Below are 23219 nucleotides of genomic sequence, written 5' to 3' on the forward strand. Positions count from 1 at the left end.
TTTATTTAGGGCCCCAAAGTCCCAGATATGCTCACCTGTTTTTTTTTCAGGATAGGAGCATAGTGAGAAATTTTATACAAAGAAACATCTCTCCCCTACCCTGGCTTCAGCCTCATAAAGCAGGGATGAGGTTTCCAGTTCTATTATCTGAGACAGAACACTGAAAACTCTGGGCAAGTGTCCAGCACATGGCAGCGACAGACAGAGAAGGACACAGCAAAGTTCCGCAGTAAGAGATGTTTGGGTTCAGAGCACAGTCTAGTCTGTGGACCTAAATGTTACCTGTTGTTTATTGCCTGCATCCTACCTTTCTTGCATAAGTATTTTTGGAAGACTAGAACTGTGCGGAGGTAAAAGATGGAGGTAACACATTTTGGATTTTAATGTGTGCTAGCAAATCTTCACCCAAAGAGGAACTCTCTACAGGATGCTCCTTTCTGTTCCTCTGTGGGGTTGAATCCATGCTAGGTGGGGGCAGAGGCCTCTTTCCTCCTTCCTCTTCACCCTAAGCACACTGAGGCACCTTCTCCCACTTTAGTAGATTTCTAGCAGGGCAGCAATTGATCTCTGTTCCCTTACAGAACAAAAGCAAGGGTGCTTGATCCCCTCCATAACATGTGCAAAAGGTGAGGGAGACACAAAAGGCTGGGAACGATTGGATGAAAGTTAGAGGAGCCTCACTGGGCAGGAGGGTCAGGACAGCCAAGTGGCTTCCTCATTCCCACGAGGGCAGCAATAAGTGGTTGCCAGCCCCATTTTCCCAGACTGATTTTTTAAAGGCTGAAATGTAGCCGCCACACACATTCCCAGGCAATTGTTTGGTAAACAACAGTGAAGAGCTGCAGTTTTATAGGGTGGCATTTACCCTGCTAAAAATTAAAAATGACAACTTTGCCACACGGAAAGGAATCGTAGAAGTACTAATGTTTTCACGTGTACACGAGGACGAACTTATCGCTCACAAAATAAAAACCCTTCAATAACCAATGCACTCAGATTGTGTGTCAAACAAGAGAAAAGCATTCATGGGTCACACCTGTCAGGTATGTAAATGATTGCTTTTAGAAGACAGGTATCATAACATTGTGCAGAACATCAGATTATGATGGTTGTTGTGGATTTTCCAGGCTGTATAGCTATGGTCTTGGCGTTGTAGTTCCTGATGTTTCGCCAGCAGCTGCAGCTGGCATCTTCAGAGGTGTGGCACCAAAAGACAGAGATCTCTCAGTGTCAGATCTCTGTCTTTTGGTGCTACACCTCTGAAGATGCCAGCCGCAGCTGCTGGCGAAACGTCAGGAACTACAATGCCAAGACCACGGCTATACAGCCCAGAAAATCCACAACAACCATCGTTCTCCGGCCATGAAAGCCTTCGACAATACACCAGATTATGAATTTGCGGGTTATTTGCTGCAGATCTTCACTACTTTGGATACCAGTCTTGGGAAAAAATTAGTTGCTTTTTTGTTGCTGGAGGTGGTTTTAAATGTTTCTGCTAACTAGAAAATTAAATATTTTTTAAGCTGCACAAATTTACGACTGCTCCAGCAAAAATGAATGCACAATTCGTCAAATTAAATGTGCTATGCTGTTGCGTTTTACAGATGTGATGCAGATTTGCTTACACAGGCCCTGTAATAATGTGTGTTTCTCTGAAGCAAAACTGGGACAGCCTCAGTCTTCTACTACAAACTGCTAAAAGGGCTACATGGATGTAGATTTAGGCAATATGTTAGAAACTTCAGAGAGATCTTCTTAACCTGAGAGCAGCACAAAGTGAAACATCATTCTCCAGCTGCACAATGCAATGCTTTCTCTTCGGAGGTTTTCAAGACAAGACTCAACAGGCATCTGCAGCTGGAGAAGCTTCAAGGACCAGATCACCCTGCCTGCGGGAAGCGGGCTCCTTTAGACGACTCGGGGCTTCCTTCCTATCTTAACAATGCAGCCCACTCCACTTGCCTGTTTCTCAGCACTGCTCCCTGTGAAATGTCTTGCTTCCCTTCTTTTAGCCCCAGCGCAAGAGGCAATACTATACATTAACTGTCCAGAGCTCTCTCCTTTCCTTCTGCCTACCTGCTCCCACTTCAGTTCTTACCACCATTTCCATTTCCAACACCTGCCTAATCCTTCACTCCCAAAGTCTTACCCCTTTCTCTGCTACTGGGCTGCTTCCGTAAGCACCAGGTCTTTGGCCTTGACAGAGCTGCCCACCTAGCCCGTAACAGCACTGCCACGAAACCAATATACACAGACAAAGAGAAGATGAAACTTGACCCGACCCCTTTGACAACGGTTGCAGAACTGGTGCACAGCAGTTTGTAGCCTACCTTCTTTATAGCCTGGCACTTGGCAGTTTCCGAAAAGCCAATCATCTTATCGGGAGAGCAGATCTTGATAAAGGGGAAGTTAGAGTCTTCTGCAATTTTTGCAGCTAGGGCTGTCTTTCCACTGTGTGGGGGACCTGCATGAAGAAAAACCCCAGTATGGACATAACTGAGCAGCAGGGACCAGCACAAAGAAACAAAAAGCTCGCGCAAAGCCATTTGTAGGCCCGCAATGCCAAGGTTCCTTTTCACATGGCTGAGATGCACATTTAAGTTCTCAAAGCACTCTTGGGCATAGAATTCTGCAAGGCCTCCATCACAACACAAACTACTGCTGCTTACCTGCTTTCTTGCACTTTCTCTACTCAATCCATATGACTATGACTTGCCAATCTATGCATCATGCCAACCTATAACTATGGTTTGCAAATCCACAAGCTGTCTAACTTTGGTTTGTTTGCTAAGTGCAAATTCATGGCTTGTCAATATTAAGCTGAACTGATGTCTGTAAGGAGGGGGGGCTCTCTTTCCCCATCAGGCTCCCCAAAATAGCCTCATTTATCTATTTTCACAAGGTTCCAGTGACATTGTGCCTCCAATTCACAGAGCTTCCGACATGCCAACCAGTTCTTCAGTCTAGCAATTTTGCTGCAATGTCCCCCGTAATAGTGGACAAAATTTAATCTCTTCCTTGTGAACCGGAGAATACAAAGGGGGAACCCTACCTTCCAAAAGGACGCTGACCAAGGGGGTACGGTCACTGTTCTTGGCCTGTTGCACAAGAAGCTCCCCATCATCCAGGACCCGGGTAACAGGGTCACCCCAACTGATGATGCCATTCATGATGTAGCTTGCATAATCCTCCTGATTGGTCCCAAATGCCTGTGTTGTTGAAGAGTAAGAGTATCTAAATGCCTATAAGTAAGAGTATCTAAATGCCTATAAATGGGCCCAGCTTACTAGTTTGGTGGCAGGGGAGAAAGTGGAGAAAAGCTAAAGGGCTCTTTGCCCTTGGCTTGCAGACTAGGGCTTGTGTTGGGCAGCCTGGGGGACCAGCATCAATCTAGAAATAGTTTGTGTTTCCTTTCTTCGTTTATTTAAACTACATTGTTCAAATTGGCTGTTCTAATGTATTTGTGAAATTTTGTAAGATGCTTTGGTTCCCTTTGGGGAGAAAAGGGTCCAAAGGAATAAAATAGAAACAAATAATTGTTGGAACATTTCAGCCAGCCCCTGTTCACCAGGGAGGGAAGTGCTCTAAATACCTGTGTCGAGGTCCAGGAAGAAAAATAAATGGGCCCTATTTACCGGTTTGATGTCATTCTCCAGGGAAGCAAGGAAGTCACTCCTCGTCACCTGCAGGGATTCTGCCTTCTCCATATCAACTTCCACTTTAGTGCTGGCCTGATCAGAAAAAGAAGATGGCAGGTTACAAGTCAGCTAGCTAAAAAGACGTGTTTACAAATGCGAGTCACCAAGACCAAGTAGAAGCATTGTTAGGAAACCCCTCTTGATTCTATAGAACTTTGACTTGCAAAAGAGAAAAATGTTTCTAGATCTTGAGGGTCAAGAACTGACTGGAAACAGAACTGCACTGCACATTCCTTCCTTTAGCCACTTCTCTGTGCATCTCATCAGATAGCTTTGCTGAATCCCCCTGCAAGTGTCCAGACAGCAGCTTTGAACTATCCATTTGGACACTCTGCTGCTTGACCTGAAAGTTTCTAGTGGGAGAGTCCCTGTTTCTTTTCAGCTCCCTCACACAGAGATCCATAGCAGGCATGTGGACCACCACAGCATGAAGTACATCTGCACGGCACGTAGCTCTCCCACATTAAGGCAACCCCATCTTTCCATCTCCCTCTCCATAGGCTTAAAAACCAAAGTATTGTACACAAGACAAGCACAAGTGGTTATATTTTACCAAACTTGCAGGAGGTATACTAGCTTGTCAGTGCAGATCCTACCAGCAAGACATGCTAGCTGTCTAAAGTTGCCCTTCCAACTTAACAATAAGGATCCCCAACATTATCCCCAACCCACCCCCACGACTGGTTTGCACAACATTCACACCCACACCTGCATGTCCCAGAGTGCATTCCTGGTCTTTCACCTGCTATGGGCTAACAAAAAAAAATCAGCATTTCAACACTCTCCAATATCAAAAAATGATTTTGCATGTTTCAGCTAATCTCTGACCTTCTCACACTGACATTTCACAGCCTGCATCACTCACTTCCTGCTAAAGACACAGCGACCTTTTCAAGTTAAAACATGGATGAGAGGAAAGGAAGGAGAAAGCCACCCACCCACATCCCAACCCGAAATCCTGCCTTCAGGAGTTAGGAACAAAACAGACTGCAGATGCTTACCCCTTTCTGAGTGACCAGGAAAATCCACAAAGTCCTCCATGTACATCTACAGGACCTATATGTTTTGTTTTAAAACTCAGTAGTACACCTTGCTCATGAGCTTAAAAAGCAACTTTCTAACCTTCAGAGCTGAAAACAAGAAGTGTGGGATGCCAGATGAAGCTTTGAGATAAGCAGGGCTTCCAGCGGTCAGCAGAGAAAGACTGAGAGTGCGCATATGAACATGTGTGTGTGTTTAGGAGGGATCAAATACCTTGCACACTACCTCCCATTCCTTCTTCTACTACCATTATTCCAATCTCCCATTGTATTCAACTACTTCTCCGTATCTTTCCTTTCTTTCCCCTTTCTTTAGTTATGCACTAAATGGTCATAGCCCTTTGGCACAGCCCTGCACAGAAAATTTGTGTTAGAATCATCCACATGAGTGTAGCTCATAGACAGACTTGGCTTGACCTCAACTTACTGTAGGGGTTTCAGAGTAACCCAACAGTCACCTACCCAAAGGCCAACCAGTAACTCTTAGCCTGATTCCCCCAAATGATTGATTATTTAGGACAATAGTCCTCACTCTACAGCTCCACATTGCAATTACCATCAGCCAAAAGAGCCACATGACTACTGTATGCCACTGTGCATCACCCCAAGCCCACAGAACAATAATATAAAATACAACAAATATAACAGATATAGAAACTATAACTTTTTAAATAATCAGAATACAATGGTTGTTTTGGGTTTTCCGGGCTGTATTGCCGTGGTCTTGGCATTGTAGTTCCTGACGTTTTGCCAGCAGCTGTGGCTGGCATCTTCAGAGGTGTAGCACCAAAAGTCAGAGATCTCTCAGTGTCACAGTGTGGAAAATCAGAATACACCTCTGAGCAAGCTTTCAAGTTCTCTTTATTATACTGGATTAAAAAGAAATGCTTCCCTACATTAAATGGTCTCTTCGAGTTGAACTCTAGCACTGCTGTACATTGGTTGCTATTAGATAGGAAAGGCCCTTATTTCCATCCCTGGCATGAAGCCTGTAGCTGAGGGAAGCTCCTGTTACCTACCCTCCAGCCCTTCCAACAACAGCTGTTTCCAAGTAGAAAACAACCTGCCAACTACAAGCCCACCAGGCAATGGACTTGTCCACTTTCCTGGAACACAGGGTGGGTGCCTAAAAATAATAATAACTGCACTTATATACCACTCTTCTAAGAGATTAGTGCCCCACTCAGAGTGGTGGACAAAGTCAGTGCTATTATAATCCCCATAATACATCTGCAGAGCTGGGACTGAGAGGAGTGGCTACCTGCTGAGCTCAAGGCAGGAGTGGGATTCGAACCAGCAGAGTGCTGATTCGCAACTCAACCACTTAACCACTATGCAAACAGCAGCGCTCAGAACAGCTGCAGGAGGCATGTCAAAGAGCCACATGTGGCTCCTAAGCCACTGAGTACATTTTTGTCCCTCCTTTCCTCCGAAGAGCTCAAGGTAGCATACATTGTTCTCACCTCCTCCATTTTATCCTTGTAGCAACCACCCTGTCAGTTAGGTTAGCCCAAGACAGAGATAGTGAGTGGCCTAGCAAGTTTCACAGCAGAGTGGAAACTTGAACCTAGTCTGACACTCTAACCACTTTGCCACACTGTGTCCCAGAGGCAAGATCAGTTTGAGCCCACTTCATCACAAATAAAAAGCATACAGCACAGTTAGAAGGCCAAGCTAAATGTGAAGGAGGGAATTCACCGCTCAGGCATCCAAAGGGGTGGGAGTAATTCAGCTCTCCTCCATCCCCCTTTACCTCCTGGCACTTCAAGCACTCCCTCCCCTTAACTCCCATACAGAAAGAGAGGAAAGTGCCTGCAACAAAAGAACAAACAGAGGAAAGGTGGAGGGGGTCCAGCACTCCTCTCTTCTGTGCCCACCCTCCACCCTTCCTGCTTTAGATATGAAAGAGACAGACACGGAGACTTATCATGCATCTACTTTGGCCCTTAGACTGCAACAGAGGGATTGCATGGTTATGTGAAAGGAAAAAAACAACTTTGGCATCAAACAACAGTGGGAAGGCCAAAATGTCCTTTTCCCTGACAGACTAGCTTTCCGCATGCAGAATGTTTATAAAAACATGCAATCCCTGTGGCACACACGGTTTCCCCCTTCTCCATTTCTTCTTCATAACAGCCCTGTGAAGTAGGTTAGAGAGACAGATTGGTCTAAGGCCACCTAGTGAGCTTCATGGCTATGGGGTAGATTTGAACACAAATCTTCCCAACCACATCAACTTATTCTGAATGTGTAGACAGACTCTTTCATTACTGCAGTGTGGCTGGGGTATCATCATCAGGGACTGGAACAATAGGGGACACAGGTGGGTGGGGCTTGTGAGGTGCTTGGCATAATCTGCTAATGTAAGGGGCAGAACCCATCAGAGCACTGAGGAAGGTGTGATGGTCAGTTCCCCAGCCTTGACGACATTCCATCAGAATCCCCTCTGGTGGTTAGAACTCCATCAGAAATCCCATCAAGATCCCCCTTGATAGTTAAAGGGAAAGTGCCCGCCCTCTTTTCATTGTGTCTACAAAAGCGAAAGAAGGAAGAAGATGAGAGTATTGGCCTTGGTTTCTCAGGGACTGGCCCCACAAGGGGTGTGGGAGAAGCCAAACCTTGATATGCCGGTTCATAGCGGTGGACTGTGCTGCACGAACCAGACCCTCCAGCTCGGCGCCACTGAAGTTCTTGGTCTCCACAGCCAGCTCCCCAACATCCACATCGGAAGCCAGCAGCTTGTGGGTTCGCATCCTTGATGTGTGTATGTTCAGAATCTGCATTCGGCCCTTTTCATCTGGCAAACCTGAAAGGGAACACTGGTCTTTGGTTGGCTCTCTCCCACAATCACAGCCCTACTCTTCACGAAGTAGTTATCGGCTCTCTCTAAACCCCAACATCCCAATGCTGGACTATTCAGGGTAGGCCCAAGGAACCAACATACATTATGCAAAGTAAGCATATACTTGGGAGTTGCGTATCATCAGGAAAAGGTGAAGGACACTGAGGCCCAGTTCTAGAAATTTTGTTGAGCAAGCTCTCACAAGACTACCTTGTGAGATTTTGGCCATCATACATCAGCAAGGCCTCCGTCTTTAGTTAAATCATTCTGTGCTGTTTGCTGACAGGATTACAGCCCTTTCAAACCCATTAGGTGAAATGATATTCACTCCACGCTTGGAAAGGGATTTTAAGCCTTAAAACAAACAATGCAGAATAATCTGAGGTAGGGATCTTCGAAATATTGTATGGGATTGCTAAGCAACTTCAAAATGGTGGCAGAGATCTCACAAGGTAGTCTCTTGAAATTTCAGCAGCCATTTTGGGGTTGCCCAGGAAACCCCATACAACACTGTAAAGCTGCCTGTGCCTTAAGGCTAACAACAAAGAGAAGAGATGGTAATGGAGAGAGGAATGCCAGAGCAAAAGAGAACCAGCAAAGAAGGTGAATGGGATTTCCCTTCTCCTGGAAATCCTTGCATGTTCTCTGCTTGTAACTCGCTCACTCTTGTAACCTAGCAAAAGCTGGTTATTAATATTCCTGCTTCCCAGACTGGAGAACTGAGGCAATTTGGCCCATGTGTGTGTTATGTGCCATCAAGTTGAATCCGAACTATGGTGACCCTATGAATGAAAGACCTCCAAAATGTCCTATCATTAACAGATCCTGCAAAATGGAGGACGTGGATTCCTTTATTGAGTCAAGCCATCTCATTTTAGGTCTTCCTCTTTTCCTACTGCCTTCCACTTCTCCTAGCATTATTGACTTTTCCAGAGAATCTTGTCTTCTCATGATGTGACCAAAGTACAACAGCCTTAGTCTTGTCATTTTAGCTTCTAAGGAGAATTCAGGCTTGATTTGATATAGTACCCACTTATTTGTCTTTTTGGCTATCCATGGTATCCACAAAGCTCTCCTCCAGTGCCACATTTCAAACGAATCAATTTTCTTCCTGTCAGCTTTCTTCACTGCAACTTTCACATCCATACATGGCAATGGGGAATGTCATAGTTTGGATTATCTTGATCTTGGTTCCCAGAGAGACATGTTATGTTGTATGTTGTTTTAATTGTAAGCCGCCTTAAGCAGGACTCTGAAGAGGCAGCATAGAAATACCCTAAATAGTTATGCCATTTGTAAAAGGAGTATTAAAAATTGGGCTCACAACTTAGGCTTCTCATGTCTAATGGGCTTAATTGTCTGTTAATACAAAGGGCATGAAATCATTGACTTGTGCAGAGTGGAGGGGAAACCAAACATTCAAGATTCTATATTCAACATGCTAAACCAAAAATCCAGACTTGTAAATGCTTGGTCATGTGTACTGAGTAGCAAGCTCCTCCAGGACACTATGCAGATCAGTTTTACAGAAGGAGTCCACCCCACTCCACCTTTATCCTTTTAGGCCCCTGATGACAAACAGAACAAGCATGCGTGCCTGGTAACAACCCCAACCACAAGAAGACCTTCGTGGTTCACCCACTATAAGCTTACAGCCTTTGACAAAGTCTGTCAACAGTAATAGTCCATTGTTTACTAACCAATCTCCATTTTCACCTCCAGCCGTCCAGGTCGCAGAAGAGCCTCATCTATCAGGTCCGGCCTGTTAGTCATACCTACATACCAAACAGAAAGGCTTATTAAAAGCCCCCCCAAAGGAGTCCTCAATATGATGAGATCAGAGCCCATGGCCATCTCTTAGGTTCGTTAGTAGAAGCCTCTATGGTCTAAGTCCAAATGATAAAAGTCCCAGGGACGATTGGTGACTGTTCGTCCTCCTCCATACCCCTTGAGGCCAAGAGCAAATTCAAGAGCTACTTTCAGAACAGTCAAGGTTTTTGGTTCATGCCTGAGAGTTACCCGGTCATCTGAACTTCACCATGATGTCAGCTCACTCATCTGAACATATCCAGGTTTTGAAATAGTGAGACGACAGCTTGTTCAATATCTACATGAACTACTGGGCAGTGACAAAAAGAAAGGCAGAGCAAGGTAACATCAAGCCAGCTCTAACAGCTTTTCAGGATCCTCTGAAATCAATGTAATTTTGTATTTTGTATTTGCAGACACAGTAGGAGAATTATAAGACAGCATTTGTACCTGTCTGTTTTCACATATTGTGCCTTTTGTTTGAGCTGCAAGTAGAGCTGCCAAATCCGAGTTGGGAAATTCCTAGAGATTTAGGGGCAGAGCCTGGGGATGTTGGAGTTTGGAGAGGGAGGGAGCTCAGCTTGTATGATGCCACACAACCCACCCTCCGAAGCTGCCGTTTTCTCTAAGGGAGCATATTTCTGTATTTTGGAGATCGCTGTAACTTCAGGGGAGATCTAGCCCCCACCTGGAGGCTGGAAACCTTAGCCTCTTTTAATGGAGAGAGCAATCAACTAAAGCATTAGTGTAATAATCTGAGTTCAAGGGCACACTTTTTGAGCTGGAAGACGGAAGGGAAAAACTTATTACAACAGGCATTTCTGAATGTAAGTGTAGAGAAATGCTCTCCACCCTAGAATTCAACTCAATATCTTAATAATTGGGGCTGCACTCCACACAGGCTCCAGAAGCTTTTTACTGGCAAAAGGGAAACTACAGAAGAGGAATTGTTTCGCTTATTCCAAGCTTTTTCAGGGGCCGTAATTAATCCAGTTCACACATCTAGATTTCGGACGTGCATGGAAGGAACGTGACGGCTACAATGTCCTGCTGGGGTTTTGTTGGGCTAATTAAACGTCTTGAATAAGATATAAAGTAGGATATTTTCCACACCTACCTCATACAGCATCACTGAATTGAGGATTACATTCTTTGAGACTTGGAAAACATATCGCTTATCTTACTGTGAACACCACGGACCTCGGAAAGGGACTTGCATTCTGCAGAGACTCGCACAGCCTTATCCTTCCGGGCGTGTTATGATTAGATGATACTGGTTGTGTGCAATTCTTTACTCTAACAGCCGATGGGAGTATGTGTATATATTTATGCTTTGTATTATTTGTATGAAATTTGAGAAAATATATTTATTGCTACTTAGAATGTTAGCACTTTGCACGATATTGATTTACAGCTTAACAGGGCTTTTTTTCTGGGAAAACAGATGGTGGAACTCAGTGGGTTGCCCTCGGAGAAAATGATCACATGGCTGGTGGCCCCACCCCCTGATCTCCAGACAGAGGGGAGTTTAGATTGCCCTCCATGCCGCCGAGCGGCGCAGAGGACAATCTAAACTCCCCTCTGTCTGGAGATCAGGGGGCGGGGCCACCAGCCATGTGACTATTTTCAAAAGGTTCCGGAACTCCGTTCCCCCACGTTCTGGCTGAAAAAAAGCCCTGCAGCTTAATACATTTACTTGCTGAATTGTTGACTGGTTCATGTTTTGAGAAGAGGGACCTTTGTATTTAGTACATGTGCCAGTCCTTCCTGTTGCCTTTTTGTTGTTGTTAATCATTATCCCCACAAAAAAAACCCCCTGTGAAGTGGGTGGGGTTGAGAGAGCTCCGGAGAGCCGTGACTAGCCCAGCTGGCTTCAAGTGGAGGAGTGGGGAATCAAACCCAGCTCTCCAGATTAGAGTCCCGCCCGTGCTCTTTAACTACACCAAACTAGCTCTCAGTGTGTGTAATGCAGAAGCCACCTTCTGGAGGGCTGCTTTGGTGCCAAAACACAGGGTAAAAACTCACACTCTCCCCCCACTACCATAAGAAGCATAAAAAGCTGGAGCAGGCAATTCAGGAATGCATCGTTCTTGAAGCCCAGTGTGACTGACAGCCAGGTTCTGACCACCCGCAGCCATAATCCAGTTTAGGCACTTGCCCAAGGCCCACTGGCTACTTTGTTTTGTATTTCAGACATACCAAAATATGAAGACATTAAATCAAGCACTGGCTCCTAACATAAACGTTGCAACTACCCCTTTCAATGGTTTTCACGGGACGCCACAGCAAAGTCCCCACCCCAACAGAGCAAGGCCTTTTCCTACCAATAACCAAGATGTTGTTCAGCTGCTCAACCCCATCAATTTTCGACAGCAGCTGGTTGACAACAGTATCATGGACTCCGGTGCTCCCGGCCATGCTCCCTCGCTGCTTGCAGATGGCATCAATCTCGTCAAAGATGATGATATGGACGCCGCTGTTTGCGCCGAGCTGTTGAAAAAAACAAACGTGGGCAGTGAGCGACTGGATGTACATGAATGTGGGCTGTTTTTTCTGACTAGTTCTGGGTGAGGCTTCTAGAGCGAAAACGCCTGTGTGACAGGCCGAGATCCGCGACTGCAGGAGCTGATGCAAATCCAGGTTTCACAGGCTCAAGAGTCCCCATTCTGCAGCAGCCACTGAACAAGTCTCTTATTTTAAGACAGAAGAGACTATGCATCTCAAGCTCCAAGGAGCCTACAAACAGACAGCATGGCTTTGCAAGCTCACAGGAAAGACAGTAAGATATAAGCTAAGAGCACAAGTTGGCAAGTCTCCTATTCAGATTTCAGCTGACCTGTTAAACTTAATCGTGGCCCTAACATAGCCTCAGCAATATGGACCCTGTCCTGTACAGGTGTTGCGGCGCACAGCATTTATGATAGCTCTAGTTCTTCATCCTTGCTAGTAATCCAGAGAGGATCACATAAATAGAAGGCTAATCTACCAGCAAAAAAGAGGAGACTCTAGGGAAAGCAAGCAGGGCCTATCCCTGGATCCAGACCTTTTGCAGTTCTGTGCACAGCCACACTCCACCTCACTTGCTCAGGGGGATAAAAAACTTGTTAATCACAAAATTCCAAACTGGAACAGTGCAACTCCATTTTACTCTACTAAACTCTATCTGTAGCCATATGAAGCCAAAGTCTTTGGACATCCTTTCCAAATGGGATCTAGACTTTGGCTTGGCATATACATGCAGCAGAGGGTGTGGGGTGTATAAAAATCTTATTTTTTTAATGCCCAGGAGAACATGAACTAGGCTAGAGCACTGATTCTTGACAAGCTACTTTCCTCCCTGCAAGAGTGGTTATTTTTAAAAATGATTCCTCTACCTACAGCTTGAAATGGCATAGAGTCTACTCTGTTCCTTTGGGATACAATCATTTCATTCTGCTGCATACTTTGCCTGAAGAAGGGGATTCCAGAGAACGTATCCTCTCAGCAGGTCTTTGTGCACCCACATTGGTCCACAGGTGCTAAGTTTAATCAGGTATTCCCAGTTGACCTTCAAGGTCCTAATAGAACAGAGGTGAGAGGACTGAAGCTTGTTTGGAGCTCTATAAGCATTTTTGATGGTAACAAATCTCTCCAGCTTGTAGCGGCCTTTGTAAGTATCAAGCCGTGGGGGCTGTTTCCTAGAATTCCCAGTGCACAGGGATAGAAAGGCAAGTCTTAGCTACAAGAACAATTCAGCAACAGAACAGGAGAAGCCGTAACTTCCAGTAAAGTGTCAAAGGGTGAATTTGGCAGGCACTTTTTAGGACTTCTTTAAGGGACAGAGAACCTACACTCCAGGAGATCAGAGGGCTGACCAAGGCAACTCCCATGGTCTCTTACGATGCTGTATAAGCCACTGCAGCCAGAACCAGACATTAGCCAGGACGAGCGGCTGCCACTGAAAGCAGTGGGCTGGCAGCTCCATCTTCTTTTCCCCCCCAAATGCAAGGCACAACCATATTTTGACTTTTGTGAAGCCAACTTGTGAAGGCAGAACCGCAGTGTAATCATGTCGCATGCGCATTTTCCATTATTAATGGGGGGGGGGGCTGGTTTTGGTGACAGACAAAAGCAGCAACTGTGGCCAGTATGATATAATGAACAAGGATCTGAGGAATCCAGGTTCAAATCTCCACAGTGCCATGAAGCTTGCTTAGTAACCTTGGGCCGGTCGCTACTTCTCAGTTTGGCCTCCCTTACAGGGCTGTGGTGAGAATAAAAAGGGGAAGAGGGAACCATGTACACCACTCTGAAATCCTTGGAGAAAGGGAGGGGGGGTTAAACATAGATACAGCTGCACATTTCCAAAATTTCCTAGTCTCAATCAGAATCCTTGAGTAAAGATAATGTCATCTTGTTTTTTCAAAGTTACCCTCCTCTGTTCCTCTTCCGCATCTGCAAAGAGCTTCCGAATGTTGGCCTCTGACTCGCCAACGTACTTGTTGAGGATTTCTGGCCCGTTCACAATTTTGGGCTCTCTGGCGTTCAGCATCTTGCCAATCTGCCTGGCCATAAGGGTCTTTCCACAGCCAGGGGGTCCATAGAGGAGGATGCCTTTCACATGCTTACAGCCTGAGAGGAAAGAGGGGGGCCAAATTCAGGGTCTTTGCTGGCAGTTACTGATTTATTTAGAACACTTGTAGGCAAGAGGAAACACAACAATAAATAATACAGAGGAGAAAGAATACAGTAATAAAAACAGCTCAATAAAACCACCCCAGTCTATACAGAAAACCAGCACCACCACCACCCCGGGCATAAATTAATCTTGTGTATTTGAAGAAATGAGCTGTGACTCACGAAAGCAAATGTTGTTAGTCTTATAGGTGCTACTAGACTCTTGCTCTTTTCTTGGAAGCCTTCTTGGAAGCATAGAGTAGAGACCTTAAAAACTTCAGTTCAGACAGGGAACACTGGCCCAGATAGTTTTTTAAAATACAACTAGACAGGATGACATTTTAGTTTACAAGCCTGGTTAAATGGGAATGGTTTAGCCTGGAGTCTGAATACTAACAGGGTAGGTCCCAAGCAGGCCATTCCATAAACATGATGCCACCACTAAGAAGGCCTCATCCTCTAGTCACCAGCTGTGATGAAGATCTTAACTGGTAATCTTGACGGGAAGGGAGAAGGTAGGTAAAGGTAGTCCCTTGTGCAAGCACCCAGTCATTACTGATCCATGGGGGGGAAGTCGCATCACAATGTTTTCTTGGCAGACTTTTTATGGGGTGGTTTGCCATTGCCTTCCCCAGTCATCTACACTTTACCCCCAGGAAACTGGGTACTCATTTTACCGACCTCAGAAGGATGGAAGGCTGAGTCAACCTTGAGCCAGCTACCTGAACCCAGCTTCTGCCAGGATCGAACTCAGGTCGTGAGCAGAGCTTGGGCTGCAGTACTGCAGCTTACCACTCTGCGCCATGGTGGCCCTTCAGATAGCCCAGTGCCAAGCAGGCACTATGAATTGTGCCTACTGAATTGAGTCAGTGCAGATCTTTCAGCACAGGGGTGATGCAATCCCTGTATCCAGACCCTGACAGCAACCTGGCTACTGCATTTTGGGCCAATTGAAGTTTCTGGACAATTTTCAAAGGCAACCTGCTTCATCAAATGCATTGCAGAAATCTAACTTGGATATCTGTTATCCAAACAAGGATCACTGTGGACAAATCTTGGCTTGAGATGCATGAGAACACAGGTCTAAGTATGCAAGAATTTTGCAAGTTTTGGAGCCTCATTTTACTCTGATGTCACACGGGTATTGTTTTTCCTAAGCCTTTGAACATCAAAATACTTCAGTATTTCAAAAGACGGTGAAGCGCTTTGTAACTCTATTGTTTATTACAAAGCCTAATATGCAATGTCCATTTTTTAAAAAGGAAAGTTTCCACTTCTGCCTACCTTCTGATATGTACAACATTAATTAATTTTGACATTCAAACTTATTCCAATATTCGCTCTGTTCATTATATTGCTACCTTCATTTTTATTCTGTAGATACCATTCTAGCCGCTGTTATCAACTAGGATTCTTGATTGTTTGGGGGATTCCAATAACCTCTAATATAAAATAGAAATATGACGACAAAGATTTCATAACCCCAAACTCTTTCCATAACATTCTTCATCTTCATCAGCTTTTCTTGCTTGTGAGCAATTCCTCCACACATGGAGGGGTGGTGGGGAATATCTGCATTTCTAATGGCTTGCACTATTAGTTTTTATTTTGTACAGTCCTATGCCCATGTACTCATATCTTTCATTGCCGCTACTGTTTTCTGATGCAACAAAAGTTTTAAAACTCATAACCTGGAAGAAAGCACCAACGCACTACAGAAAGAGTAAAAGTGCAACAGCTAGAAGAAATGGGTGAAACAACTGCTGAAGGGAAGAACCGGCTCATGGATCTAAAATGGTTTTTTTGGAAAAGGCATGGCATTTGTCAGCCCAAGGAAGCCAAACATCCCCAGTGAAACTGCCTTCCGCCAAGTATCTGTGAGCTCCACCAGGGTAGGGGCTCTTCACTGATCCAGTCCTGTTGCCTAAAATCTCTAACCTGTGCATGTGGTTCAATCCATGGCCTTCTGCATGCACAGTATGTGCCTTACCAGTCAGCTATGGGACTGATCCAAAGCAAGCCAGACGGCATAGCATCTGAATACCTCCAAGTAGTGGGCCCAGGGAACTGCCACCCGCCCAGCTTTGTATGGCATTCCCTAGAGCTTCTAGTATCACACAGACAGGCTAGTCCCTGGTATAGGAAGGCTATTACTTGGTATGAAAGGGCAAAGGCAGCTCAAAGCTACAACAGTGACTGTTGCTATTTGTAAATTTTTTAAAAATGAACCTGTTTTGTCACTGCCTTGATGTTATCACAGGGATCAGGCTGGAGAAAGAAATTCATTAGTCAACTCTTAGGCATTCAAAAGAAAGAAAAGCAAGGAAGAGACAGACAAACAGACACCCAGTGTGGAACGGGGAGGAAAGAAAAATATTACTGGAGGTGAAAGACTAATTTTACACATGAACCAGCAAGGTGGTGATAAATTAAAAGTGATCCTTGTCAAATTAGTGTCAGGGAAGAGCCTGTTAATTCAGCACACAGGGGGAACACGATCTCTTCTGTAGCCAAAAAAACAGAGAGGCTGGATTTGAATGATGAGTGATGCTGGCAAAGGGGAATCCCAGCTTGCGGAGACGAGAGAGGCTACAGAAAGGCTACAGGCATGTTGGGGCAGATTTCATACAAGTAGGCTTGGGGAATTTCTGCTGTCAGACAGGCCAGATGGACATCACCTCCGGCTCTTGCGTGCTTGCCCTCTTGCAAGGAGAAGCCATAAGGTACACACGCTCTAACCCTGTTGCCGTAACAAAAGTTAACCCTCCCTTAGTACTTGCAAGACTAACCTCTGAGCATAAAACAGGGGTTGCTGATCTGGGCTTGCCTCTTCACCATCAGGAGGCACACTCCTACCAGGGACTCAGACAGGTGCTGGCTCTTCTGGGGTCTGAGCAGATCATATGCTGCTAATTCTGTGTCTGGAGCTCCCTGCACTGAGCTGTTTGTTTGTTTTTTTACTTACCAGGCATGAAGGGGCCTGATGTGGATCGGGACAGCAGTCTGAGGGCACGTGGGGCTTAGCCAGCCACTATTTACCTTGCTAGGAAATTTACATATGCTGGATGCCGAATTGGGACCCTATACACCTGGTGGGTTTTAAAAATGCTGGGAGCTGTAGACGTTTAACTCCAAGAGTTTCATCTGGCTAGACCCTAAGGGAGATAATTCTCATCCACGGCCTCTAGAAAGTAAACCTTTTTTGGCTGCAAGAGCATGCATCTAGTTTTAATGGGAGGGGATGCACCTTAACTTTTAGATATTTGGAAAACAGTGGGCCAGAGGATATTTGCAGTAACTCTCTTCTAACGTAATGCAGGGCAAAGCAAAATAACAATTGCCATGCTGGGTCAAGCCAAAGGCAGTCTTGTGAGTGAGCCACTAAAGCCAACCAATGTTTTTGCAGCCCATCTGTCCACCTGTGCCTGTGCTGCTTGCAACACACTTAACAACCATTCAAGGAACGTTTACAAAAGAACCATGTCAGTATACGAAGCTGCTGGCCAAGCAAAGCAACTTCCTGGTCTATCTGGCTCTGAGCTGTCTACTGACTGGAAAGTCCCTCTTCATGGCCTCAAGCAGAAAGAGGCATTTCCCAGCTGGGCTATCCACATCCTACCTAAGAGCACAGTCCTGCCAGGTCAGAGCAAAAGTCCACCTGGTTCAGCATCCTGTAGTGGGCTCAGATGCCCCCTGGGAAGCCCCCAATTCATGAAGTCAAAAGCTCACCCCCAGCATCTGCTACACTGAACATGAAGATTTCGTTTAGGCCACGCAGGTAATAGCCATCCTTATGGTCCATTCTCAATTAATGTGGTCACTCCTATTGTAAAATCATCCAGTTCAGTGACAACGACCTCACTGCGGTACCAAATTCCGTATGTCTTTTTTTTTATAAAGATTTTATTAGATGGGATAACATACAATATATATTGTTACATACCATTAATAACCCCACTGATTCCTCTTATGTTCCCCATCCCCTCCCCCCCTTTTCCACATTGACTTCCAACAGCACTGCAACCCCCTTTTCCTTTCCAAAATTCTAATTCTAATTCTTATTTGTTAATATTAATTTTAAAGGTAAAGATTTACACTACACTACATCTTATCTTATTTAATAATTCTCGAAAGACCATAAATGCCCTTTAACATCCCATTTTTTTTCCAAATACTCTTTCAATTTCCCAAATTCCGTATGTCAAAAGAGTGAAGGAATACTTTATTCTGCCTGTCGAGCCAATTCATTCCATTGAATGACCCTCAGTCCTACCAATGATAAGGGGGAAAAAAACTAAACCATGGGTGGGAAGCTCACCCAATGCAGTCAACTCCAGAAGTTCCTTTAACATGCCAGGAATTACCCTGGGCCCTCACACATGCAAAGCATGTCCTTTACCACAGAGCGCTAGCCCCTCCCCATGCTGTCTCTTACCTCACCTCCACCTGGAGAACATCCATGTTGTAAAAAAACCTGCCCCCACCTGGCTAAAGGGAAGACATTTGAAAGCAAACCAAACAAGAAGTCAGCCTGCATTCAAATAGAGAGGTGATGACAAACTTCAAAATGTCACAACTCCAAAACTGCACCAGAGCAACCCTGTTTCTCATCTGATCTTGGCTCAGAGAGAAAGGTGGGCTGTGTATCCAAATGTCAGCCCTTTAACAGGCAGCTTATGAAGCTCCACTTCTTTCTCTAGGCTGGCATGTCTAAATGCCTTGTCTAGGTTTAGGGCCATCATGAGACTCAAAGGTCGCGCAGTAACAGGACAGCAGGGTTATCAAGCAGGTTTTTAATGACTAGCCGGCCTGCTAACAGCAGCAGGCACATCTACACAGCAAAAACAAACAAGTCACACAGCAGCTAGTCAAAATGACAATGACAACAGCAGATTTAAAAAGACCAAAAGAAGACGGTTGTCATCACTGGGGCAGACACTGCAGCCCAAGGAATTCTTAGTGAATTGACATTTGGGATAGATTAGACCAAACCAGTCCACCTCGCATGGTTTCTCATTAAGCTTGTTTGTAAAGGTCAGGTTAGGATGGCTCTGACAGGACTGCTCTGCATGGCGAGAGCGTCCAGGTTTCCACCCCATTCGACCCCAGTATTCCAGCCTTCCTGTACCAGGTGCGCACAAAGTGATGTTTGTCCCTCGGGTGGGAACATCATGAGCTTTGCTGGATACTTTCATCATCTAGTAGGTGGGTAGTGGGGAGGGGGCTGTTATTGTTTAGACAGCATCACCTCCATACATGGTGGTTTGTGCCTTTCAGGATTCCATAAGCAACAAAAAGCACAGGACATACTTTGATTATTTTGTTTAGAATAGAAATTTAAATTGGGAGGATGAAAGGCAGAGAAAAAGGCAGCAACAAGGACAGGAAGATGATGAATGCGAGCAAACGTAATTACCTAGCCTAAGCCTTTGCTACAGCTGGAGTTGATGATCCAGGGGTTAACAGACACTGGAGTGGCTTCTGTGGCTAGCGGGAGAGGCGTCTCTCCAGCTCTGTCATCTCCTGCTCCCCCTAATCTACTGGCTATCAATACACCCAGAAATTCCCTTCCTCTTCGCTCTGATTCACATCCACAGCATCCAGATGTAAAAATCAGCGGCATCCAAATTTGCACGCTGACTTTCTTTCACAACTGCTGCTGGAACCCTGAGAATGACGGAGGACTCTGGGGCATGAAAACCCTCCATTCCCACAGGGTACTGGAATTCCCATTGCTCTGAACACATTAAGAGCACATCCAAAGTGCCTCTGCAGCCACAAGCTGTCTTTCTTGATAGCAAATCCGACATTGCTGATATTCTCACTGCTATCTTTCCAAGGAACCTCGGGAACACACTGTAAAATGGCCAGTTTAAATTACTGCCTTATTTTGCAGTTCAGACACTTTGCATGCCATGAGTCTGTACAAAGGAATCCCCACAGACATTCAGCATCTCCTGAGGTGCCTCTCTATGATACGATCTTATGCATTCTTGATGCCCATATAATGTAACTGCCAGAAGACAGGAAGAGCCGGTGTCCTAGAGAGAACCATTTTAGTCAGGGATCATTTCGAAGAAAAAGAGCTGCAGGAACTCATTAGCATATGCCCTGCCCCTTGACATCACCGGAAGTGTGTCATTAGCATGCCTGATTTGCATATGCCACACCCCGACATCACCTATTCTGGCTGATTTGGACCCAATCCTGGCCACTCAGGGCCGAAATTGGGCCCAAAATGGCAAAAAGGGGCTGAAAATGGCCAAAAAAGGGTCCCAAAATGGTCAGAATTGGGCCGCTGCTGAGCAGGAGAGCTGATCTACCACCCATCAGAGGCCCGATTCTGGCTGCTGTGGGACCAATCTTGGCTGTTTTGAGCCTGATCCTGGCCATTTTGGGCCCAATCCAGGCCGAAACGGGCCCAAAATGGCTGAAAATCAAGCGGGTGGGGCCACCTGACATGTGAACGTTTTGGAGAACTACCGGAACTGCGTTCCTGCACATTCCCCCTCCAAATGAGCCCTGATTGTAGTGGTTACACTGTCAGACTAGGATCTGGGAGACTCAAGTTCAAATCCTCACTCTGCCATGGAAGCTTGCTGGGTGACCTTTGGCCAGTCACATACTTAACCTACCTCACTAGTTTGTTGTGAAGATAAAATAGAGGAGTGAAGAACACTCTAAGCTGCTTTGGGTCACTACTGGGAAGAAAGGTGGGGTATAAATGAAGTAGATAAACAAATAAGATGGTAATACTTTGAAGCAGGACTATGCCATTGCCAGCTGCATTACTTGCCTTTTAGTTTCTAGGAACAAATTAATACATTTGTTCCTAGAGCAGGGCTCAGAATGCTTTACAGAAAGTCTATTTTATATGAAATTCTCTCCCTGATCTCTAAGACCTCTAACAGAAGACCTGCTGCAGACTCCATCCACCAGAGCGGGGAGATCCCGTAAAGAGCAAAACAGGGCCCTCTGGCTCCTAAGTTGTGCAGCTCCATCCTGAAAAAGGCCTGCCACTGCCCAACTGGGCAGGGTTCAGGCAAATAAGTTTTCATGTAGCATATCCATTAAATGAGGTAGAGTAGGCTGAGAGAGAATGGCTGGCCCAAGGTCATCCAGATATGGAACAGCATGTGCGGATCTGAACTCAGGTCTCCCCCACTATTCTATCCACTACAACCTACACTGGCTTTCTCCCCATGATCTCAGTATGCTTACTCACTGGCAGCTAAATGCACAAACTGACCTTACTGAGCCACTCTGCTGGGAGGCTAGTGAAAGCTTCCTCTGAGCTGTCAGATTAGCAACAACCCCATTGACAAGCTGCAACTGACAAGTTGGCGCACACATGCACACACACATCTGTGAACAAGCCCCTAGAAATCATGCCCTAAAGAGAGGGAAGAAATTCCTTCAGCCTAAAATAAAGAAGGTAAAGTGACTGCAAAAGTTCCTTCAGATTTCCCTCTTCTGCGACCTCAGCATACTTATACGCCAAGCCAGATGTTACCCCCCAATACACAGCTGCATAATACCTAGAAACTATTTCACGCTGGGACATCACAACATTCTGCATTTCCCATCCCTGCCCTACATCAGTGGCTGCCTCCCAATGGCAGTGTCAATTTCTGCCCAAACCCCACCTGCACATGGGGAGAAGATCCCACCATGCTCAAGGCTGTGTGTGCTTCAGAAGCACCTAGGGAACGCCACCCTGCCTCCTCGCCAACTGTCCAAGCAGACTAGGAAACCCCTAAGTACATCTGTCCACTTTCTGCACCTCCAGAGTTTCCCCTGGGAGCCCAGGAATGGAGGAGGAAAGGGGCCAGAGCAGAAGCCCAGACCAGGCAAAGGAACGCATGCTTGGCAGCTTGAGGCCTCTCATGCTCGAGCCTCTTTCAGGTGGAATATGTCGCTCTATAGATCCTGACTGGATCAGGGACCTAGGAAAGGATGGGACTCTCCATTCCCTATATAATCCTGCTGTTCCATCACCCCAGCTTTTGTTGTTTCAACATCTCCTTTAAACCAGCTTGTGCTTCAGCCTAGAGAGCAGCTGATTGCCAAGTTTCAGCTTTCTAAGGCCTGCCTGCCTCTCTCTTGAGGAGATCCCGAGTCTTCAGATTCAGCTCTTGTCTTGACCCCTTAGATCCTGCCCAGGTTGTTCTTGCCTACCTACTTGCCTGTGATCAATGAACCTTGCTGCCAACTTGCAAGAACAGAATAAGCAGACACCAGGGAAACCTGGAATGCTGTGACATCATACCATGAAGCAGGCTGTGCTGAACACTAGCGGGAGCGGGGAGGGCATCAATGAGGCTGTTTTCAGCAGCAGCCAAGGACTTACCTTAACACCTACTACTGACCTTCAATGGTAGGGGAAAAAACAAGACCACTTTCAGGAAAAGCAACAATGAATGGGGACAAACGGGATGGCATCAAGCGGATCATCTATCTAGGATTTACACAAGCTAGAGAACAATTATCTTTATGATGGAATGCAAAAAAAAAAATCAGATTAAAGCTGGAATTCCTAGCACACATACTAAAAAAGCCTCGGGCTACAAAGTAAAAAGTGCACACTTAAAAAAAAAACCTTCAGCCCAAAAGTAAGTCTCAAATCCTGTCATTTTTTCAAAGCTACATTTCATTTGCTGTAATTTTAGGCTTTTAGCAAAATCACAGCCGCAGAGGAGAAACACCAGCAGCCCCATCTGCTAAGAGCTGGAAAATGAGAAGGCGGCCAAACAGCTGCACAAAGATTAAAAGAAAGGCCACCAGCATGGATGAGCCGCAGCTCGCTGAAGCTTAACTTCAGCCATCAATTGTGGGCAGCAGTTTAGAGGCTGTGGCTGCTTGTTGAGGGCAATTTTCTGAAGCTTTTAAAAATTCAAGAAGGGTACTTATCCTCAAATATGGAGCTATAAATCCAGTCTCTCCCCCCGACTCTGTCCTCTCAAAGCAATGCAACAAGGTGCAGCCTGGATGTGACCCACTCACCTGACCATGGTTAAACAGTCTAGAGGGCCCCTGCACATTCCTCCCCTTCCCTCTCCTCCTTCCATGTTCATTACTATCACCACCCCTTTCCCCAGTTTCAGAGCTACAATTACAGGCAGACTGCCCATCGTTTTCACTAACCATAGATAGCGTTCAATGATAACACACAAC

The 23219-nt window shown here is 45.6% G+C and overlaps 1 protein-coding gene across 1 annotated transcript in view; it reads right to left on the minus strand.

Annotated features, from left to right (window-relative positions):
- The window catches only part of NSF (N-ethylmaleimide sensitive factor, vesicle fusing ATPase), an 89240-nt gene that overhangs the window by 16520 nt on the left and 49501 nt on the right, over positions 1-23219 (minus strand). The window contains exons 9-15 of the mRNA XM_054993595.1: positions 13801-14000; positions 11714-11879; positions 9281-9355; positions 7357-7544; positions 3636-3731; positions 3053-3209; positions 2331-2464 (exon numbers count right to left, since the gene is read on the minus strand). Of these exons, the coding sequence (XP_054849570.1) occupies positions 2331-2464; positions 3053-3209; positions 3636-3731; positions 7357-7544; positions 9281-9355; positions 11714-11879; positions 13801-14000 (1016 nt within the window). The remainder of the gene's footprint in view (positions 1-2330; positions 2465-3052; positions 3210-3635; positions 3732-7356; positions 7545-9280; positions 9356-11713; positions 11880-13800; positions 14001-23219) is intronic.

The sequence above is a fragment of the Eublepharis macularius genome, chromosome 12 (genome assembly GCF_028583425.1).
Source record: "Eublepharis macularius isolate TG4126 chromosome 12, MPM_Emac_v1.0, whole genome shotgun sequence".
In the NCBI taxonomy this organism is placed as follows: Eukaryota; Metazoa; Chordata; class Lepidosauria; order Squamata; family Eublepharidae; genus Eublepharis; species Eublepharis macularius.